Source organism: Anolis sagrei, chromosome 2, assembly GCF_037176765.1.
Source record: "Anolis sagrei isolate rAnoSag1 chromosome 2, rAnoSag1.mat, whole genome shotgun sequence".
NCBI lineage: Eukaryota > Metazoa > Chordata > Lepidosauria > Squamata > Dactyloidae > Anolis > Anolis sagrei.
The window spans coordinates 225587617-225609956 of NC_090022.1; the positions used below are offsets into that span (position 1 = coordinate 225587617).

The 22340-nt window shown below is 39.4% G+C and overlaps 1 protein-coding gene across 3 annotated transcripts in view; it reads left to right on the plus strand.

Moving 5' to 3' along the window:
- The window catches only part of VPS13A (vacuolar protein sorting 13 homolog A), a 155730-nt gene that overhangs the window by 48880 nt on the left and 84510 nt on the right, over window positions 1–22340 (plus strand). For all 3 annotated transcript variants that reach the window (XM_060762168.2, XM_060762167.2, XM_060762166.2), the window contains exons 25-34: window positions 2184–2341; window positions 4911–5067; window positions 10362–10441; window positions 11952–12011; window positions 12864–13014; window positions 14142–14258; window positions 14747–14850; window positions 18328–18495; window positions 20240–20547; window positions 21227–21374. In XM_060762168.2, coding sequence (XP_060618151.2) covers window positions 2184–2341; window positions 4911–5067; window positions 10362–10441; window positions 11952–12011; window positions 12864–13014; window positions 14142–14258; window positions 14747–14850; window positions 18328–18495; window positions 20240–20547; window positions 21227–21374 — 1451 coding nt within the window. The remainder of the gene's footprint in view (window positions 1–2183; window positions 2342–4910; window positions 5068–10361; window positions 10442–11951; window positions 12012–12863; window positions 13015–14141; window positions 14259–14746; window positions 14851–18327; window positions 18496–20239; window positions 20548–21226; window positions 21375–22340) is intronic.

Consider the following 22340-nt stretch of genomic DNA (forward strand, 5'->3'; position numbering starts at 1 on the left):
ACAGAACAACAAGGCCTGACAAGACCTGATCACACTCCACGTAGAAAGTTAAAATAAGACACTTATAATAATAATAATAACTTCAGGTTTCAAATGACAATGGGTTCCCTAGGATAGGGCCTGTCATAGACTTTGCGCAGATGCATGATTAGGACTTCATTTCTGACATCACTATTTTCAGGTAATGATACACCATGTTCTACAGCTAGCCCTCTATATTCTCAGTTGTTAGGGATGAAGGAACCGCATGAAAGTAGAAAAACTGCAAATATATCTGAAGGCAGATAGATTAGTGGAGCTTGATGTTCTTTTAGCTCACCTAAAGATGCGTTTGGGGGGGGGGGCGGGGGGGGCAGTGGCAGAGCAGTAGCAATCCCCTTTGCCAACCAGCTGTGAAAGCCTAGCTGCATCTACTATATTCTCAGGATGGCAAAGAAAAGTAATCCAGTACATTAGGTTTTCACCCCCATGCTCCAACTGGAATGGCAGGATCCAAGATTCTATTTTTGTTGAGCCATTTAGAACCCTGCTCCCTTCTGCAACAGTTTTTTTTCTGTCCTGCCTAACCAATAGCCGTGTTTGCCCTTCTCTGACAAACTTATAAGGCAAAGATGTTAGTAAAGATTAATATCAAGGAGAAAATAAGGAAAGAAAGCAATAATCTATCTCTTAGTAAGCTCCAACTGCCATTGGAGTTCACTAGGAGATAGAACATGGGCTCTGAGGCAATGACTCCCATGTGGAGAGAACATTGCAGTAGCAATGATAATTGCAAGTGTAATTTTAAAAACAGCACCCATTTTGAAAACGAGAGAAAATTGCTCCAGAGTCGAGAAGAACATTGTAGCAATGATCTGTCTCCTGGTAAGCAGCAACGACTATTTTTAAAACAGCAACTTGAAGGCAGCGCCTCCAAAGTGGGGAAAAACATAGGAGTAGCAATGATATCTCTCTTCGTTTCACTACAGCTCCCATGTTGAAAACCCAGTTTTAAAGCAATAGACTGCTTGGGAGCAGATTGCCTCTTTCTGGGCATATTCAGTGACCTCCAAGTCTTTATTGGTAAATGCTAGCATTACAGATAAACAAGAAGCAAATCAGATATAGCCGCTCGGGGGATACAGAGGGTCTCTGGGGAGAAGGGGAACTTAAGGAAATATTCTTGTCCTCTAGTGATCTATTTCAAAGATTTGAGCAGACACAAATAATAAAGAAGGAATCTTTCCGCTGGTGGCATGTCAGCATATCAGGGACACAATAAAATAACTAAAAATGCCTCTCAGATGGCTAAAAATGCCTCTCAGATGGCTGCTGGTCTCCTCTGAGGAGAAGGAGGACTTGAGTAAAATATTCCTTTTCCCTAGTGAGAGTGATTTGAAGGATTTAAAGGTGTAGCCTATGAGTAAATCCAGGAAGGTTAGTGAGGAAAAGTGGAGCTCTGAATTGAAAAACAAACAAACAGAAAAGGCTAGACGAACACAAAACCACAAAAAATTCAACCCTTAGACAGTTATGATACTTCAGTGATCTATTTGAGAAAAAACAATACTAAGCTGATGGGGGAGGCTGCTTTGGACAAATGAAAAAAAAAGTGAACAGAAATGTAGTCTTTGTTTGAGACTGGATCATCTCTCCTCCTCCTCCCCTTATGGAGGTCAGGCAGTTTATTTATTTATTTATTTTTATAAAAACAGAAACCAGAGATTCAAAGGCAGATTTTCTTTCTTCAAAAAATAGTCCCACATCAAAAACATTACTATTATGTGATGAAATATGATATTTTTTTATGATTTTCTGTTTCTCCTTGGTAGAATAGATTATTTGCTGTTTATCTGTTCACATTTCCAAGGCATAAAGAGCAATATGCAAATTAATTGGAAGCAAATTTTCAACATGCTTCATTTTGGAGTTATTTTGCCTGTAATTATTTAGTCCACATGGTAATGTGTGTTTAACTTAGAATAGTTTTAGATGGCAAGAATACAGTGCTTTTACATCAAATATTGATGTCTGCACACACACACTTGGAAGCAGTGGTGTCTAAGATACTGCAATAAACTGTCAGTTATATGGTGTAAATACACTTACGTTGTTGTAATAATTGTATTCTCAACTTATAATATATTTAGGTGACAGTGAAAATGTATTATAACAGTCATTATTTGAACTATCATAATTATTAGAATCTGAAGATGAATTTTATGATGCTCCAAGTAGTCCTCTGCAAGACGTGAAATTTTTTGAAGCCACTCTGGGTTCCTGGGGTAGTATGGGCAGTGTCCGACGACGGGAATCTTTGAAGAATATGATTGATTTTGAACTAAGATTTGAAATATATGAGGTAATATGTGTATTTTATCTTCTTCCATAGAAGCCTTATGCATTTCCTTTCATATTTGGTCTTAAAAAACACCTTCATTGCCATCGAGCTTGTTACCATTGTAGTTGCTAAATTGCTTTACTCCAAAAATAATATAACTATTTTTGTTTTTGTCCTTACCATTCTCTCAATTTTTCATGTGACTGCACAGTGTGTGGATTTTTCAAATACTTTCATAGTAATATTTTCCAAAGTAGGCTTTGGCTCTAGAAATTGGTCAGGTGGAAGGCGCTCATGAGGTGAAGCTTACCGCTGCAACCTGCCCTCTTTCTGTCCCTCAAAGGTTTCTTGTAAGGTACATAGAGCCTCAGTTACAGCTTGAATATGCTATGAAAAGAGGAAAAATCGTACAGAAACCACATGCATAATATGCACACTTTGGAGAGCCTTTTGGGTGATGTAAATGGTCACAGGTTGTAATCAGGGTCTGGAAAAGCTCAGACATTATTGAACTTAGAAATACATTGATATATAAAAAGAGTTTGCATGTTAATTTCTTAATATTTTTAATTATCCATTTCTATATCTGACTTGAATGTAGCACCTTGAATAATGACCATGTGACTTGGCACTATGTTTTTAATCTGTTTTATTGCATTTATATGTTTTAACTGTTTTATAATATGATATGTTATATCTATTATTGTATGTATCATGCAGCATTGAATTTACCATGATCTATAAGCCTCTTTGAGTCCTGTTTGAGGTGAGAAGAGCAGGGTATAAATATAGTAAATAAATAAATAAATAAATAAAAGAGTTTTTTTAAATAGTATAGCAACATAGAAATGATCTAATAACATTTATATAATGGGACATAACAATAGTTATACTAATAAGAATTGATTGGTTTCATATTTTAAATTTCAAAATACTGAGGTTTTTTGGGCTATATGGTCATGTTTTAGAAGCATTCTCTCCTGACGTTTCGCCTACATCTAAGGCAGGCAACCTCAGAGGTTGTGACCTGACAAACTCTGAGAATGCCTGCCATAGATGCAGCCAAAATGTCAGGAGAGAATACTTCTAGAACATGGCCATATAGCCCGAAAAACCTACAACAACCCAGTGATTCTGGCCATGAAAGCCTTCGACAATACATCTCCTAGTACTGTTATGGTGAGTACATGCATTTAGATACTTTTGATCAATAATCTAATGTTCTACACTCATACACAGATTTTTCCCCTTTCTGATTCAATATTATTTATATTGATAGTAGAATCTGTTTCAGATGCTTTTTCAAACTTGAAACAGAATCAGACAGGTTTTCATGTTTGAATTGCCAAAGAGTATCCAAAGAATGTGTTGTTGAAGGCTTTCATGGCCAGAATCGTTGTGTTGCTGTGAGTTTTCCAGGCTGTATGACCATGTTCCAAAAGCATTCTCTCCTGATGTTTCACCCACATCTATGACAGGCATCCATAGATGGGATGGGAGAAAGAACAGAAAGGAGGAAACCATGAAAATGAACAAAATCTGGCTACCAGTATTAAAAAAACCTTCTAAAATCAGGACAGTAAATAAATAACAGCATTCAAAAACAGGGAAATTCCAGACAAAAAACAATCAAGGCCAGCCAATCACCTTCCAACAAAGGATTCCCCCAGCAGGAAACAACCAAGCTTGTTTGTTTAATGGTTTTAATTTGTATTGTGCCTCATTTTTACTTAAATTGTAATCTGCCTTTGGTCCCATATAGGAGAAAGGTGGGATATAAATACAATATAGAGCAATGTAGTAAAATAAATAAGTGCCCAATGTATCATTCTCCTATATGTAGAAAGTTATTCTTGTGAAGATTTTGGCCTGAAAGGCAGCATATGCATTCTACATAGGGCTGCCTTTGAAGAGTTTTTCATAACTTCAGCTGATTCAAAGCTGGTTAGATTGTTAACCGAGGCTGACTACAGACAATACACAACCCTATTGTTGCAACAGCTCCACTGGGTGCCAGTCTATATCAGGCACAGTTCAGAGTACTGGTTATGATCTATAAAGCCTTATACAGTTCAGTTCCAGGCTGTCTGGCAGATTGCATCTCCCTGTACAAACCTGTCCTGGACTTTCTTTCAGTTCCACCACCATTGCAAATTCAGTTGGTGGGAACAAAAACGGTGGCTGCTTCTCAGCTCTGGAACTCCCTGCCCAGGGAAGACAAAATGACTTTATCCCTGATGTTCCTCCAATGGCAAGCTAAAACTTTTCTTTTAGGCAAGGTTTTAAAGAAGAAAAAAATAAGACCTGTTCAGAGGGTGTTGTGTGGTGTTTTGCGTATTTTAAATTGGTTTTAATGGTTTTAATTATTCATTTTAAATAGTACTGTTTAATTCTATTTTAATGTTTTAAATATTGTCTTATTATTTTTACCACAGTTCACCACTTTGAGTCTCGTTAAGAGAAAAAATGGGTATATAATAATATAACAACAACATGCATAATTCAAATAATGCACACATGATAGAACAACTGCCTGTTGCTGTCATGAGTGTAGGTGTAGTTGACCATGGCGATTTTTTTTTGTACATAGGCATTTCTTCAAGTGTGCCGTTTTGAAGAAGATGTTGAACAGCCAGTCCTTCGCCTAGAGATTTTAAAATTAGGCACTGAGCTTAAGCTAAGGACCTATGATATGTATGCTACAGTTTATCTTAGAGAAGTTTGCTTATTATGTCCAGAATACATGGGTAAGCATTTATTTAAACAATTCTGTGCCACACTTTAGTTTTAAAAAGCTCTAACCACTATCTTCAAATAGTTAATTTGAAAGACCCTACCTCTAGGCTTGAAAACTAAGCAAGGTATGATGCAAACGAATACTGGAAATTGGTGTGAAATTAAGTTCAACCATTCTTAGCACAGCAGAAGTGTGTATGGCTTCTTGTTCTCTTCCATAGATGCCAGAACACTGGAACCTGGAAAGAGAGACGTGATGAGGGGTGCACCTGACTGCTCTTCTTGCACAGTGCCAGAGCAGATTAACATATCTTTTAAAACAATAATGTATTGATGAGAACCTGCAGTGTATGGGACAGGTTGAGGAATGAGGGAAAATTATTTTATTAGAGTTAGATCAGAAAAGGATTGTTTAAATTACACTGCTAGATTTCTATCAATAGTTTGGCTTTAATGCATACTCAAAAATTTGGGTGAAGTGCTTCCCATACATACTTGATATTCCTCACTGAGGTTTAATAGAGGAACAGTATTCTAGTTACTGTAAGATGAGTTCTAGCCTTTATCTCTAATTTAAATGTTTTCATTTTCCTCTGAGTTTTGACATTATAATCTCTTATTAGTGCTACTGCCTTAGAGACATTTAAGCTGTACAAAATTCAAAGGAGAGACCACTTGCCTGCCATTCTGTTTGTGACACTAGGCTCTATATGATGTGACATTTCTGCATATGTTAAGTGCAGGACCTGTCTCAGCTTGGGTGAAAATTGGATGAAAGGAAAGCACTATGAAATCATGAGCTATCGCCCATTCTCAACCTCGCTGAAGGATCAATCCACAAGTGGGTTATTCTCTCACACGAACAGATCAAGGCACAAAACATCTCCCTCAGTTTATTTTTTTAAAACAAAAATTAATTTAAAATCAACATTTGGATAAATCATGTATATTAGACTGCTGCCAAGTTTTCTAAATTCTTACTTCCTTTTAAGTAATGATGGTTGCCATATAAATAACACTTTATTGGTCTGATGTATTATTATTTAGGGGGGAGGGGGCTAATTTGGAATAAGACCTTTATATAAGACTGAGGACCCGAAGGAATAACTACACTGCCATTACATAGAACTATGCTGCTAACCTGCCCAGCTTCAGCACTTTAATCCATTGACTTGACAACTTGCACCTTAAACGTTTAATCCCATGTCGCACTTTACTTAGCGCTTTAGATATCAGTAAATCCTACTGCACTTCAATAGCTTTCATATCACCTAGCACTTTAAAGTCGATACCTGCCTGCACTTTAAGAATTTCTAGTGACATTGTATTAACATCTACCCTCCATGCTGTTCCCTATCCCCTGGTGTCTGTTGATTGTATTGTTGATTGATTGGGAAAGGGATAGGGAGTGGAGTGGGCTGGAGAAAGCTGGAAATAGTAGAGCAGAGGTGGGAAATGAATGGAGGGGAGGATTATGGCAAGCTGAAATACCAACAGACCTAACAATCAGTAACGAACCATGGGTTGAAGTTGTGAAAGCTGATTGTGACATGGAGGAGGGGGTGATGGCCCGTCAGCCGAGGGGCTCCCATAGAAACTATAATGGGGAGGGGGAGATGCAGGAAAGGGAGACCACGAATTCAGCCTAGGGATTGTAGAACTTTAGTAATTCCAAACCGGTCTCCTGACGTGGTAAATCAATGTACCCAGGATTGCGGTCCCTCTGGGTTGAAGGTGGTGCTATTGAATGCCAGATCTGTCAACGGAAAAACATGGTTCATCCAGGATTTAATCCTGGAGGAACGGGCAGATCTGGCGTGCATTACGGAGACCTGGTTGGATGAGGCTGGAGGTGTAAACTTAACCCAGCTTTGCCCGCCAGGTTTCTCTGTACAGCACCAGCCGAGATCCGGGGGGCGGGGAGGCGGGGTTGCAGTGGTCTATAGAAATACCATTCCTCTGACCAGGGGCCCCATCCTGAAGTCAACCAATTTTGAATGTGTCCATCTGAGAGTGGGTGACTGGGACAGAATAGGGGATTCTGTTAGTGTACCGTCCACTTCGCTGCACTATGGTCTCCTTACCTAAGCTAGCATGGGTGGTCTCGAGCTTGGCATTGGAGTCCGAACGATTCCTTGTGCTGGGGGACTTCAGTGTACACGCTGAGGCTACCCTACTAGGAGCGGCTCAGGACTTCATGTCTTCCATGGCAACCATGGGGCTGTCCCAACCGGTATCTGGCCCCACTCACAGTGTGGGACACATGTTGGATTTGGTTTTCTGCCAGGGATGGGAGGATGGTGGCGGTGTTGAGGAGTTGACCCTCTCTCCGTTGCCATGGACGACCACTACCTGGTCAGATTTAGATCACTGCACCCCCTAACCTCTGCAGGGGTGGAGAACCCATTAAGTTGGTCCACCCCAGGAGGCTTATGGATCCAGATGGATTCCTGATGGCTCTTGGGGAGTTTCCCACCACCTCGGTAGGTGATCCTGTTGATGCCTTGGTCGCCCTCTGGAATGGGGAGATGACTAGGGCAATAGACACGATCGCTCCAGAACGTCCCCTCTCAAGTAGCCGAGCTAAACCAGCTTCTTGGTTTAACGAGGAGTTGCAGCGATGAAGCGAAGGAAGAGGGAACTAGAGAGCGTGTGGCGTTCAGATCCGAGCAAGCCAAATTGAACACGGTTTGTGACCTTTCTAAGGGCATATGCCGCGGCAATAAAGGCTGCAAAGGAATCTTTCTTTGCGGCCACTATTGCGTCTGCAAAGAACCGTCCAGCTGAACTGTTTTGAGTTGTCACAGGCCTTTTAAATTCCACCACTCAGGATGGGAGCCCTGACAACTTGGCAGATTGCTGTGAAGCTTTTGCTCAGTTCTTTGCAGACAAAGTCGCTTTGATCCATTCTGGTCTGGACACCATGTTAACGGCAGTCTCTGTGGATGTAATTTGAGCATCTGCTTGTCCGATTTTGATGGATTCATTTCAATTGGTGAAACCCAAGGATGTGGACAAGATACTTGGAGGAATGAGGCCTACCACATGCATCCTAGATCCCTGCCCATCCTGACTTTTAAAGGAAGCCAGAGGGGGATTGGCCGGGTGGGTAAAGGTGGTGGTTAATGCCTCCCTTCAGGAAGCACTATTCCAGCGAGCTTAAAACAAGCTATAAGAAAACCACTGTTGAAAAAACCATCACTGGACCCCACTCAATTCGACAACTATCGGCCAGTTTCCAATCTCCCCTTTTTGGGCAAAGTCCTGGAATGCGTGGTTGCTTCACAACTCCAGGTATTCTTGGAAGACACGGATTTTCTGGATTCTGCACAGTCTGGCTTTAGGCCGGGACATGGAACTGAAACAGTCTTGGTCGCTTTAGTGGATGATCTTCGCCGGGAGCTAGACAGGGGGAGTGTGGCCCTGTTAGTTCTGCTGGACCTCTCAGCGGCCTTCTATACCGTCGACCATGGTATCCTTCTGGGACGCCTCGTGGGAATGGGCCTTGGAGGTACTGTTTTGCAGTGGCTCCGGTCCTTCCTAGAGGGCCGATCTCAGAAGGTGTTATTGGGGGACACCTGTTCAACCCCACAACCATTGTCTTGTGGGGTTCCTCAGGGCTCAATATTGTCTCCCATGTTGTTTAACATCTACATGAAGCCGCTGGGAGAGATCATCCGGAGTTTCAGGGTACAATGTCATCTGTACGCGGATGATATCCAACTCTGTCACTCCTTTCCACTTGCTACTAAGGAGGCTGTTCAGGTCCTGAACCGGTGCTTAGCCACTGTAATGGTCTGGATGAGGGCAAACAAATTGAAATTGAATCCAGACAAGACAAAGGGACTCCTGGTCAGTCGCAAGGCTGAACAGGGCATAGGGTTACAGCCTGTGTTGGATGGGGTTACACTCCCCCTGAAGACGCAGGTTCGCAGCTTGGGTGTGATCCTGGACTCATTACTGAGCCTGGAACCTCAGGTTTCAGCGGTGACCAGGGGAGCATTCGCACAGTTAAAACTTGTGTGCCTGCTGCACCCATACCTTGGGAAGTCTGACTTGGCCACGGTAGTCCACGCTCTGGTTACATCCCGTATAGGCTACTGTCGGAATTTTTTTTACAGATTTTAGGCTCTTCTGAACGAAGGTATCCAGCTCCAGTAATTATGTTTCAAATCACTGTTAGTGGTATTGTGATGTAGCGATGAAGAATACAATCATTACACCCCTGTGGATACACTACATTGATAGTTGCCATTTTTCAAGTTGTACGCAAAGGTGGTAAATTCAGTTAGACAAAATCTACTGGCTCTGAGCAGCCTATTTAGTGTCTTTTTATGGCTTTTGCCACTTCTTTTACCACTTCTTAAAACCTATATACTAAATCCAGCATGTTACAGGATACTCCTCTTCTCCTGTGAAAGGAGTGCCAAAAGTTGTGGCTTCCATATTGTCAGTGTCCCCTTTTTCCATTGGGTCAGCAAAGGTCAGTTAAATAGTCCATAAGCTGTGTAATCAGGCTGATGTGTGTTTGGAAAAGTTATTTTATTCCTTCCTTGTTATTGTTATTTATCATTTATTTCTCACACTTTAGGGGACTCAGGGTGGCCTTACAACAGGCAGCGATTTGATGCCAGCACATATCAATCCGAAAATAAACAAATACAATTAAAATCCAAACAATTAAAAGATCAATTATTAAAACAACAGTTAAAATCATGCAAATTCAAATTGTAATGCCTGGCCTGTCCATTTGTCAATCACATTAATACATTATTATTATTACACTTCTACAATTACTGCTTAAATGGTTGGTCCCACTTGTCTTAAGCTTTTTCTTGAAGGTCAGTAGAGAGGGGACTGGCTACAGACGAGGGACCACCACTGAGAAGTCTATGTCTCTCGTCCCCAGCAGTCGTACCTGCAAAGAAGGTGGGACTGAGAGCAGGGCCTTCCCAGACGATCTTAACCTCTGAGGCAGATCATAGAGCAAAGTTTTTCAAGCTTCTTCCTTCCTTCCTTTCTTGGTTTGCTCCAACCTTTCTTCCTCCCTTTTCTTTCCCAGCACAGCCTTTTTTTTACTCCTCTCCCTTACAATCCCCCAGCAGCCTGCCATCAATGTTTTTCTAGTCTCAGCTTACAAATCTTTCAGTGGAGTTAAAGAGAGCAGTGCCCTTGACATCCCTCACACTTTTACATAGCAATTATATGTTTATTTTAAGATACATGTATAATATAACATTATGCTTAATTGAAATCATTCAAATGAGTATCAATGTAGATGCTAATATTTAGGTGTCTTTATTAGATGATGAAAATAAGCCAGTTTACATCATTTCAACCCTGGATAATTTAGTGGAAGATCTTCTATCAGTTGAGTTAATAAAGGTAAAGGAAATTGATTTGAATCCTTTTTGTGAACAAGTCTATGATGGAATTTGTATGATAATATTTAAAATAGCCATATATAATTATTTAAAAAGTAGTGACATACTCTTGTATGGTATTGCACCAGATATAAAACTAACATCTAATAATATGTATAAATATGTGGTGCAACCACAACTGGGCTAATGTGAGTAGTTTGATTAATGTATATAGTTGTGTATAAGTCGATTTTGTGTAAAACTCAAGGCTAGATTTGGGGGCCAGAATTCATAATTTTGGCATGACCCATGGATAGGTTGAGAACTTTGGGGATCACGAGAAAATAGGCAAAATCAGGGGTGTCTTGAGCTGCCATGTGGGAGCGGGTATTGAGCCAAATGGTGAGCAAAGAATGATGCTGAGAAATATTTGACTCAAGAGGCTGCTAATAACTCAACTTTTGCCTGCTTCCAGCTTAGTCTTTGGATCACCACCCCTTGGTAATGCTTTCTTTTACCTGCCGTCTTCAGCTCTTCCACCCATAGCCAGCCTATTGGTCTCCTCCGAGAGGTAGAGGAGGAGGAAGATGCAAGCTGGCTGATGACAACTGGAGCCATGGCCAGATGGGCATCTGGGTGGGCAGGCAAGAGTTAGTCGGGGTAAAAAAAGCACTACCCCTCTTAGCTCTTTTTACCAAGTTAATGGCAAAGAGCCACCACTGCTATTATTTTCCTGCTCAGGCATATATAAAGGCCAGGATTGGCAGCAGTACTGTTTCAATCCATGTAAAAGATAACGCCTATTTGGGGGTCAAATTTTTGGCATACATTTTTCAACTTAAACATGAGTATATATGGCATGTTTTCTCAAAAAGGTGGTATAGAGATGGGAATGAGTTCTGTTAATTGATTTCAAATACAATGTACTGATCAGGAGAGGGCTAAGTGTGACCCCAGGGCCACTTTTATGGCCCATGGAGTACCTCAACTTCCTTATCCCCCCTCCCCCGATTTCTTAAAAAAAAATTCATCGTGGTTCTTGCCACAAATAATGCAGACTACCCCCAAACATGTGAAACGTGCAAAAATACCCCCACCACTCCCTGTAAGCATGCTCTGTAGTTCTCCAAATATGTCTGTTTTCTTCTGCAACAGAAAGAAAGTCACCTTTATTTCCTGTCACTGTTTTGAGAAAGTTGGCTGTGGGAATTCTTCCTTACTTTCAAATATTTGGATGCTTAATGTTTCCAACCATTTTGCTGAATGGGTCGTCAATCTTCCTCTAGATACAAACAGCATGGAAGTATTGCTGCCTTAATATTCTGTTGAAGAACTTTCTGGGGCTAACCATAGTTAGAGTAGCTTGCTGAACAGAATGTTCTTTAGTCTGGCCCATCAGTACGAATATTATGCTAGTAAACAAAACCATGCAAAAAAGAAACTGGATGTAGCTATCAATTAGATTTTGGGTATAGTTGTACAGTATGCAATCTTTCTGGGTTTTAACTTGCTTTCTTACTTTCTGGTAACAGGCAGATATTAATGCTCCAGACCTGAGTACTACCTATAATAATATCCTACAGCTGACAAAGGTAATGATTATTTCTCTCTTAATATTGCTATTAGGCGTGTACATGGATTTGTTATGGACATTTGCCTGTGGCTTGTTGGTTCGAAAGTCCGTAATTGATGGGCGCCACTGCCATTTTTTTTTACCGGCCACAACAGAATAGTGGCTGTTGAAAATCAGCTTCTTTTAGTTACATGTGGAGTGTGGGGAGGGAGGCATCCGCTAGTAGGAAAACAAACCCAGGAAGTGAGGTTTCTTAAGCCCGCTCTTAATTTGGAAGCATAAAGAAGATTGAAGTGCGAGGGGCAAAAGGCCCACAAGTTCTCCTTTCCACTCCAGTGCATCCAAATCAAGAGAGAAGAGAGGACTTTTTAAAGGAATTCTAGGGTAGGATACTTCCAGATTGATCCTGATTCCTTCGCTGGAAACCTTCTTAAAATGCCTTGGAAAACTGCCTCCTACAGCTCCTGTCTCCTCTAAAGTAGAACCATCTTTAACAAAGCATTAAACATGGTCTCCTCTACAGACAGAAGGGAAAGGATCATAGAAAGAGTTTATCTTCACTTTGATGCTTTAAATCCAGATCTTAATGAAGGATTTAATACAAACAATGCCTAAAATGACGGGCGAAGGGGAGCCCCCCCCCCCCCAATTGCCAATGGTAAGCCAGATCAAAAATGAATCTTTTGGCTTCCCGGATTCAAAACAGATTTCTGCTCTCCCCAATTTGGGAGACTCCCAGAAAACGAATTGGGACTCACATTGAAATCCAAGACACCGAAACAGATTGTGGTTTACCTGGATTGCAAAATCCTAATTGCTATGCCCAAGATGGTGTATTTTAAACACATTCTTACTAATTACTTTTTGTTAGGTGAATTTTTCCTCCATAGATATCCATTTACACACAGAAGCGCTTCTGAATACTATGAATTTCATAAGTAATCTAATTCCCAGCCAAGAAGCAGCTCCAGTAGAGATTGTCCAGGAAAAAGAGGAGAAGAAGGAAGTTCTTAAGAAATTGCGTAAGGTCTTCTAATCTCAAACTCTTCCTTACTACCTTTCCACTTGATATTATATCCTAGGCCTTCTCAAGGCTTAATTAGAGCAGAATCCAAAAAAGTTCTGGGTGATTATACAAATTCCTTTTCAGTACTGAAAATTTTGGAAAAACACAAACTTTTCCAAAGTACCAGATGTAAATAATTCTGGGGTTTATGGATGAGATGGGGGAAGGAGAACAATATATGTTAACACTGGAGTATTGTGGGAAAATTACTGGTGATGTATATATTACTGACAGAAAATACTAGCACTTCAGTGAAATCTTGTTTCTTTCTTGTTTCTGTGTGTTACTTAATAGAAATTAAAGAAATCCCCCAAGTCTAAGACTATGTCTTTCCAGAATTACATTTTCCATCATGCACTCAGATTCTGCAAGAATGAGCCATTTGTTGATACTGTCTTTCTGAATGCAGTGCTTGTGAAAGACATTATAGGTGTCCCTCCCCAGATTTCGGTTTTCACCTTTATGGATTTGATTATTCATGGATTTTATTTTAAATATTCCCTCTGGGAATTTATACGTTTTCCACTGTGATTTTTTTTTCCGGTCAACTTCCTCTAGTCATGCTGAAAGATCTAGGAAATCCTAGAGAGTCAGGTAAAAGATAGCAATTTCTTTCATCATGGTTTTTCACTTTCACTGGGACCTTATGCCCCTAACCCAAGTGAATGTGAAGGGCTTACTGTACTTCTTTCTATTACTTTTAGACATAATATTTTTAAAACTCTGAGAGTACTCTTTTATGAGTGAACTTATAAACAATGAACCAGCAAAACCTTTGAAGAAAATCAATCTGTATTTTTTGCATCTTTCATTGCTTTATTTACATATTGCACTGTGATTTTGTAAAAGTTTCTTCCACAATGGGAAGCTTTCCGGATATATTGGCTTCCAATTCATATTGGCTCTGGCCAGCATATGCAGCCATATTCAACATAGACAACAAGAGTTGCAGTCCAAAAACATTTGGAGGCCACAGTTCCCAACTCCATTCTACCACAAATTGGACATCAGATAGCTAATGGAAAGTTTTGCTGCTATTTTTATAAAATAATATTACGTCTTTTGTTTTTTTACTTGACATAGCTTCAAAAAATTCAAAATACCAAGATGTTTGTGATCTCTATGTTTATGCTGAACTGTCATGTTTACGGATTTTTATGAGAGAACAAAGACGCAGGATAGCTGAAATTTGTGTTGAAGGTAAGATAAAACAAAATCCTTAAATGAAGTGGGTAACTTTTGGAAGTGGGATATTTCACTGCCCCCCCTCAGAGATGATGCCCCACCCCTGAAAATGATTTTGAAAAACATTTTTACTCCAGGCTTTTGGAAGTACTTTTGCCTTGTTTAGCACCTCTCTGTGAGTTATAGGTCCAGGAAAGGCCTTTTTAAAAAAATAGGAAGTGATTGACAGGTCAATTCTGTTAGGAAATACTCTACTACCCAGAAATGGTCCATAGGGGCTTGGAACCTGGTGAAATTGTCACCAAACTGCCATTGGAATTTGGGATGCACTTAATTCTTTTTCTTTCAAATTTTTTTGGAGATAATTTTTTTTTTTTTGGCTTTGGAGGGTCTGCTGGGTATGCATCTCGGGATCATGCCTTTAACATCCCTATCCTAGAGAAAGTGCTTTAAAAATAATATTATATCATATTAAATTTGCTGATTGCAACTGTTATTTTTAGGTCTTGATAGCCAGGTGATGATGAAGAAGGAAACAACTGAAATATCAGCTAAGTTAAAGAATATAGTCATTGTGGATTGTGATGAGGCTGCTCTTTATAAAAAGGTAGGAGTAATCTTTATAGCATTGACATGTGCTAGATGGGAGTTAAGTATAAAGGTCTTGTCTTGAATCCACAGCATATTTAATTTAGTATTCTTTCTCTTGCTGAGGGCTGATCTACACTGACCCAATATCTCAGGGCCAGCTCAGTGTGGGGTACACTAGAGTTGGGCCTGGATCACTGTTGACAAAAACATTTGTAGTTTTTGGATGGCCATTTTGAGTAATTTTCAAAAACAAAAAAGGGGAAGAGAGAGCCTGAAAGACCAGTGAAACGACTTCAGAAAGACAATATTTTTGGAAATAGTTAAGTTCACAAAATACTTGAGGGGGGATCTATGGCATCTTTTTCTCTTCCTGGAAGAAACCTCCTCCATTTTTGCTTAGAAAGTTCCCTCCTCCTCCTCTAGAGAGGGCCCTGAGAATTCAGCTTCCCAGAGGCACGTGCATAGAGTGGCCATAGGGAGCATGGTGGGAGTTGAAGTTTTTCTCTGTATGTGTCTCTCAGCCAATAAAAAGCCTGGTGGTGTTTATGTACTGATTGGCTGAAAATGGACACATCCAGCACCTACAATTTCGAGAACCTTCTCTTGCAATTTGTCGTATTTAAAAAAATGTTATGTTTAAAACTTAAAACAATTCTTAAAAATCAGTAGATTGGTAAATTGTTTTGAAACATGGCGGGCCTACAGTTGTAAATGGGATCTACAACTGAGGTAGGTTTCATGTAGATAGGTTTTAAAATGGCTGAGGATTGAGCCTTTAAAATTTTCCATTGTAGCCAATGGGCCGAGCCTCTGCCGAATGAAATGGAAAACACCCCTCCCCTTTTGGGTAACTTTCTGATAAACAAAATGAGGGATCAGATGGAAATAGACCCAAAAGCGGTAAGCCTTTTGCCTCAAATGGACATGGATCCGCTCAGGATGGGTTAAATAGGCACCCTTCATCTGTTGAAGGGGCAGGAGGTAGCCATGAGTGCACAGTGCCATCAAATGTACTTACTGACCCCTCTCATTCTCTGTGCTGTGGCAGTTTCCAGCTGTGGCATGGGTCCTCTTGGTTGGACATTGCCTGCAGTGATGTCAGAGTAACAGAGAAAGGGGAGGTGTCACCCCCTGCTCTCTTCTATGCCCTGCTCCTTTCCTTTCCGTGATAACCGTTTGTTCCAGCTGACGTTGCTGTGATGGCTGATCTAAGGGACCCATGTCACAGCAGGAAATTTACATGATGCAGTACCACCCTGTGTCCCTGGGCTGTCTGAGCCTGGGAGATATGGACGGCAGTGAGCATAGGTGCTTCTGGTTATGTCTCAGAACCGGCCCTTCTATTTACACAGGTCCAAAGTTGGGGGGGCGGGGGCGGCACTCTTGTTTTGCCAGATGCAAAGGTTCTTTTTTCTTGTTTTGCATCCGGAAGCAATAAGCGCTCAAGTGGTTTATAGTTCAAGAAAGAATTGTATTGTAAAAACAGGTATAATAACAGAGTCACAGAAAAGAAATACAAACCAAGCAAGTTTTCTGAATCAGTTGTTGGGAACTTCTAGAACAGCAACAAGGAAGATTTCGGTTTTGGTCAGCATGCAGCACCTTCCTGTTATGTGATGGTTTTATATCTGGCCAAGCCAGGGTACTATGTGCTGCCCAGTCAAACATGTTTTCCCCAGGGGTTTCAACATGGTGATATCGTCCCATTACTCTCAAGATAAGCCAAGACCATACTATCCCAATTAGATCTCGGCCTTGAAAGTTTGCATAGAACAGAAATCCGACCCTTAAAGGAGACTTTATTCTTTTATTGAGCACCAGCCATCCCCTGCCATGCGTTGCTGTGGCCCAGTCTGTGTATGTGTGTTTTGTGTATGTATGTATGTGTATTTGTGCATATATGTGGTTTTGTGCATGCATTGTAATGCATTTTTATTATTTTTTGGCTTTTTAAGTCTCTTCTGCTGTGTTTTTCAGTGTTTTTATGAGTGATGGTCACTCGTTGGCCTGATAGGTGTATTGTGTCCAAATTTGGTGTTAATTCGTCCAGTGGTTTTTGAGTTTTGTTAATCCCACAAACGAACATTACATTTTTATTTATATAGATAAAAATGACTAGAGGAACTATACACACCAAACCTACCTCCTCGATATTGCAATGGTTTTCTGTGAGTTCCCCCTATACCAGAGGTGTCAAATTTGTTGCCCTCCAGATGTTTGGGCCTCCAACTCCCAGAAACCCTTGCCAGCTTATCTAATGGCCAGGAATTCTGGGAGCTGAAATCCAAAACACTTGGAGAACCACATGTTTGTCACCACTACCCTACATATTCCAAATTCTTGGGCAGAATTCAGAGTATCTTCTGATTTTGGTTCAGGTGAGTCAAGGCTGTTAAGGTGGTCTTGTCCCGTGTTATCCCTGTAGAGTTTTTCCATGACATAGGCTTTCTGCATTAAGTGGTCAGTGTAGATGTGTCCTGAGTGAAGTTTCCAAATGTAGGCTTTTGGAGTGAAGTGCTTGCAAGTAGCACATAATCAGGACTGCTGCAGCTATGGGGAAAAAATACTGGTTAGGCTAGCTGTGTGACTCTGTGGGTTCTATTGCAAAAAAGAGGAGAGAATAGCCAGATTCTGAAAAAGCATAGGATGGCATGAAGGAAGAGAACACCTTATGTCTCATATTCCCTTTCTCCTTGAAACTTTGCTCTAGAGCATTGTTTTTTTAACTCTGCTCCTCCAGGTGCTTTGAATTTGATTTTCCTGCTTCTAGGCAGGAGGTTGAAATGGATGGCCCATGAGGCCTCTTCCAGCTCTATGATTCTATGACTTCAGCTCCCAGTAATTCCAGCTGTTAGAAATTGTGGGAGCTAAAATCTGGAAGAGCACCGTTTGAGAAGCTCTGCTCTAAAGAGTAGATGGGTGAAGGCATGGTTAAAAGGGAATTAGTGAAAATAATTTCCCTGTGACTTCTACTCATGGAAGGCTCCACTAGAATCATGCAATTTATGCACACTCTGACTAGGTAGTCACTCTAAACCAATGGTTCTCAGCCTGTGAGTCCTCAGGTGTTTTGGCTGCAACTCCCAGAAATTCCAGCCAGTTTACCAGCTGTTAGGACTTCTGGGAGTTAAAGGCCGACACGTCTGGGGACCTACAGGTTGAGAACCAGTGCTCTAAACAGAAGAGTACCTTTGAATCAACCCATAATATTTGTCGTTGCATAAATTGGACTGTATATGGACAACGACTATGTCTCTGTGTGATATGTGATGTTATTTATGTAATGTGTTTAATAATGTTTAATGTTTTATTTGGGGAGGGTCAATTTTAATGTTTTATACTGTTTTTATCGAGGGCATTGAATTGTTGTCAACATTGTGAACCGCCCTGAGTCCCCTTCGGGGCTGAGAACCCTTCGGGGTTATTTGAAATACAAATATTTCAAATAAATAAATTAGTCTTAATCATTATACCATTTTGTCTCCAATTCAAGGCTCTCTATATTACTGGGCAAGAAGTCTTCAGCTTCAAGATGGTGACATACATGTTTGCCACAGAAGGTGCTTCTTATGCAAATGTGAATGCTGTTGACAGCCGAATTTATTTAATTTTTGGATGCATTGAAATTGTTTTTGTTAACAAATTTGTTTCTGCTGTTTTGGTAAGTTTCCATTTGTTTTAGAAAACATAACAAATAATTGACAGAGATAAGCAACACGTGGTGCATAAGTTGGCAGTGTGGTGCCAAAATTCACTGCCACAGTTACAGTAGTAAAATACCCCACATTTTCATTCTAAAACAACATGGATCAAAAGAGTGCAGCTTGTTTAAAGGGGAAAAATGTCCTTCCAGGAACATGTTGCATTTTTTAAAATAAAGCTCAGATTTCCAGTGCATTGTCTTTTGAACCAAATTTGTGTTTGTTTTTTTTCACCACACCATTACATTTCAGCAACTAGGAACAATCCTTCTGAAAATCTCTGATGTAAAACCATTTCTTGCTTATTCTATACTAAAAGATCTGGGAAACCTTTTAACTAGAAATACCATCTTTCACTAGAGCTATGATATTGTTGTTGTTTTTGTTTATTTTTCTGTCACCACCCTACCCTTTCTTCCACATACATTGCTGGTCATTAACCCTTTCTTTTCCCTTGTGTTCTTCTACCCTCCACCAGCTATCCTGCCTTTTATTTCCCTTCAGCTTCTCTGTCCCTCAACAGTTCCCTCTGTCAGGGTAACCCAGTTATGCTAACACATACTATTGAAATGAAATATAAACAGTAGAATCTTGTCAAAGTTGACTGTAAAATCATATGAGTAAGATTTCAAAATTATGCTTGAAGTCCTGTTGTGTTGGATTGACGTCAGCTATTATACCATGACACTTTTCTAGAATTCCTTTTTTCTATAATGCTCTTTTTTCTAGAATTCCCATGTGTTGTAGAATTAAAAATGCACCTTGATCAGAGGAGTGTTTGTGTGTGCAGAATCATATGCGTTACTAGTTGAGTATCCCTTATCTGAAATGCTCAAGACCAGAAGTGTTTTGGATTTCAGTTTTTTGTTATATTTGCATACACAGGTATATTTGTATATACAAGTTGAGCATCCCTTATCTAGAATCACTTATCCAAAATTCTGAAATATTCTAAAATCTACAATTGTTCACATGAATGTCTGAGATAGTAACAGCTTTATTTTTCTGAAGGTTGAATGTATACGAAGTTTGCTTTATGCATAAAATCATTCAAATATTATACATAAAATTATCGCCTGGAGATATATACAGACAGATAGACATACACACATACATACTATAGCATAAATGAATTCCCTGTTTAGACCTGTGTTCCATTTCCAAGGTATATCATAATGTCATGATAAGTATATATGTAAATGCAGGTATCCAAAATCCAAACCAATCCAAAATGCAAAACTCCTCCCAAGCATTTCAGATAAGAGATATTCAACCTATATTTGCACATGAGACAATTTCATACAATATGTGAAAAAAATATTTGTGCATTCATATTGAACCATCAGAAAGCAAATATGTCATTATTTCATCCACCTTGTGAGTATTTCAGATTTTGGAATTTTGGATAAGGAATGCTCCCATCCTTTGTTTAGTTAATGCATGCATGCATGTGTCATTATGCAATATAATTAATCATAGATACAGTTTTTACTTTCTATTTTTACTCTAATTGCTTACATGTTGCAGCCTTATTCTTTCATATCGGCATACTTTTTCTAGCTTACAAAACATTTATTACTCATATACAGATGTGTGAAACAGACGAAAAGTGTTTACTATATGAATCATTAATACTGATGCAGCATTAAAAAAATTCTAAGATACTCATCTTCTGTTGCTGAACTATTTTTATAACTTTTTTAGGCTTTCGTAAACAATTTTCAAACAGCAAAGGAGGCAATTACTGAGGCCACTGTTCAAGCTGCTGAGAAAGCAGCTACTGGTGTAATGGAATTGGCTGAACAGAGTTCCCGAATGGCACTGGATATTAAAATCAAAGCACCTGTTCTCATAATCCCACAATCCTCAGTATCTCCTGATGTTCTGGTGGCGGATTTTGGTTTGATCACCATAAAGAATGACTTTTTGTTTGTTAAAACAAAACTTCGATGTAGTGTCCCACCAATTCTTGACAATATACATGTGAAATTGAGTGAACTAAAAGTGTACAGGTAATATTAAGATAATTGTGTAGGTTTTTTTCTAAACTGAATTGTCAAGTAAATACAATTGTGAAAGGGTTTGATGAAAGCTATAGAATGTTTATCATGTTCTCTATAGACACAAAGTCGAAGCTATATTTTTCTATCTAGTGGTCAGGGTGTAAGGTTCCTTGTTAATTCCTTTGTCATAGAAAAAAAAAATTATTTTCTGTCATTTACACTAACCACACTTTTCCTCTGTAGGAATGTGAGGCTTAGTAGGGAAATGAAATCTGCCAGCCTTTTTGAAGTTTGCAGCTGATATTACTGAGATTCCGTTGACCTTAATCAATGTGTGAAGATGTAGATTTACTTGGATGGTGAATCACTGCATTCTTTGTATTCTGAAGAGCTGAAGCTGAGAGCGAGGCAGATAGAACATAGGAAATATCATTTCACAATGACTTTTGAGTGGATATTATTAAGAGTCTGTTGTGAATAAATAGATATTAAGTGCAAATCATATCCAATAAACTTTTGGTATTATTATATTCCTGTATGTTAAAATACAAAGTTACTGTATTTTCTGTTTAGTGAAGTATTTCTATTAAAGCACCAGTTGTCAGGATAGCTGTGGATGCATTATAACCCTATGTTCAGCAAGTGAGATGTAATTGGATTGTGAACATTTTCCAATTTTATTTAACAGATCAAGTGTTGCGAATGATTTATTACAAAATGAAATACAACTACTACAGCCGTTAAATCTTGAAGTTACTATAGAACGCAATTTAGCTGCCCTTTGGTATCATGAAATTCCTGACATTAAAATATCTGGACGTCTCAAGCCAATGAATGTAAGTTTTTATATAGGGTGTTTCAGAAATTCAGACATTTTTGTTTCATTAAATCCAAGACTTTTAGTTCTTATGGTTGAAAGACTGCATTTACTTATGCTATTACTGTTCACACATGCCGACATTGCAACAAGTGTGGGCTCATTTACAATATTAATAACGAGTACCACTGCATTCATAGTAAAATCTTCATGGGGAGAAGTATGTGAGACAGCAGGACAGAAAGACCCATCAACATTTATCAAAAATTATGTAGTGGACAAATAAAATCAGGACTGACAGCCTTTGGATACATACATCTACTGCCCTTCAATATGTCCCGGGCCTTTTAAATGGTTTGTTCAGTAGCAATTCGCCTCCACTCATGACTGTGATTTAAAAAGCTACCAATTTTCTGTCCACTTTATATCTTTATCTGAATCATTTTCAAAACTGACAGTTGTGATCAGCTGACATGAGGCAATATTACAATCGCTATGGATTGCTTCTTCAACTTTGCTAGAATGGTTATTCATGGTGGGTGTCACCACTCATTCTTCTATGTAGCAGGTAATTAAAAGACTACATCTGCTTGTCAGTTCCAAGTAAAACACTCAGTAGAACTTATCCTAAAATTTGACTTACCAAATGCTTTTTGATTCAGGGGTAGTGCAAAGGGAGGGTGGGTATATGTTGACTCTGGTTGGTACTTAACATTGAATTTAAGCTAATGTGTCCCATGGCATCTGAAAGATTTGTGCATCTACTATATGCTTTGGTGTCCCAGAGTGTTTCATGAAATACAGTTAAGTACTTTCCTTGAGCTGTAGGCAGGTGTGCCCCAATATTTTTGTGCACATAATTTTAGAGAAAAGAAATGTAGAAATGTGGAAAGATGACATTCTTTTATGCATTACTTAGTAAAATAACATTGGGAATATATTTTATAAACAGATGTTTTGCTTTTCAGTGGACTATATGTTATCT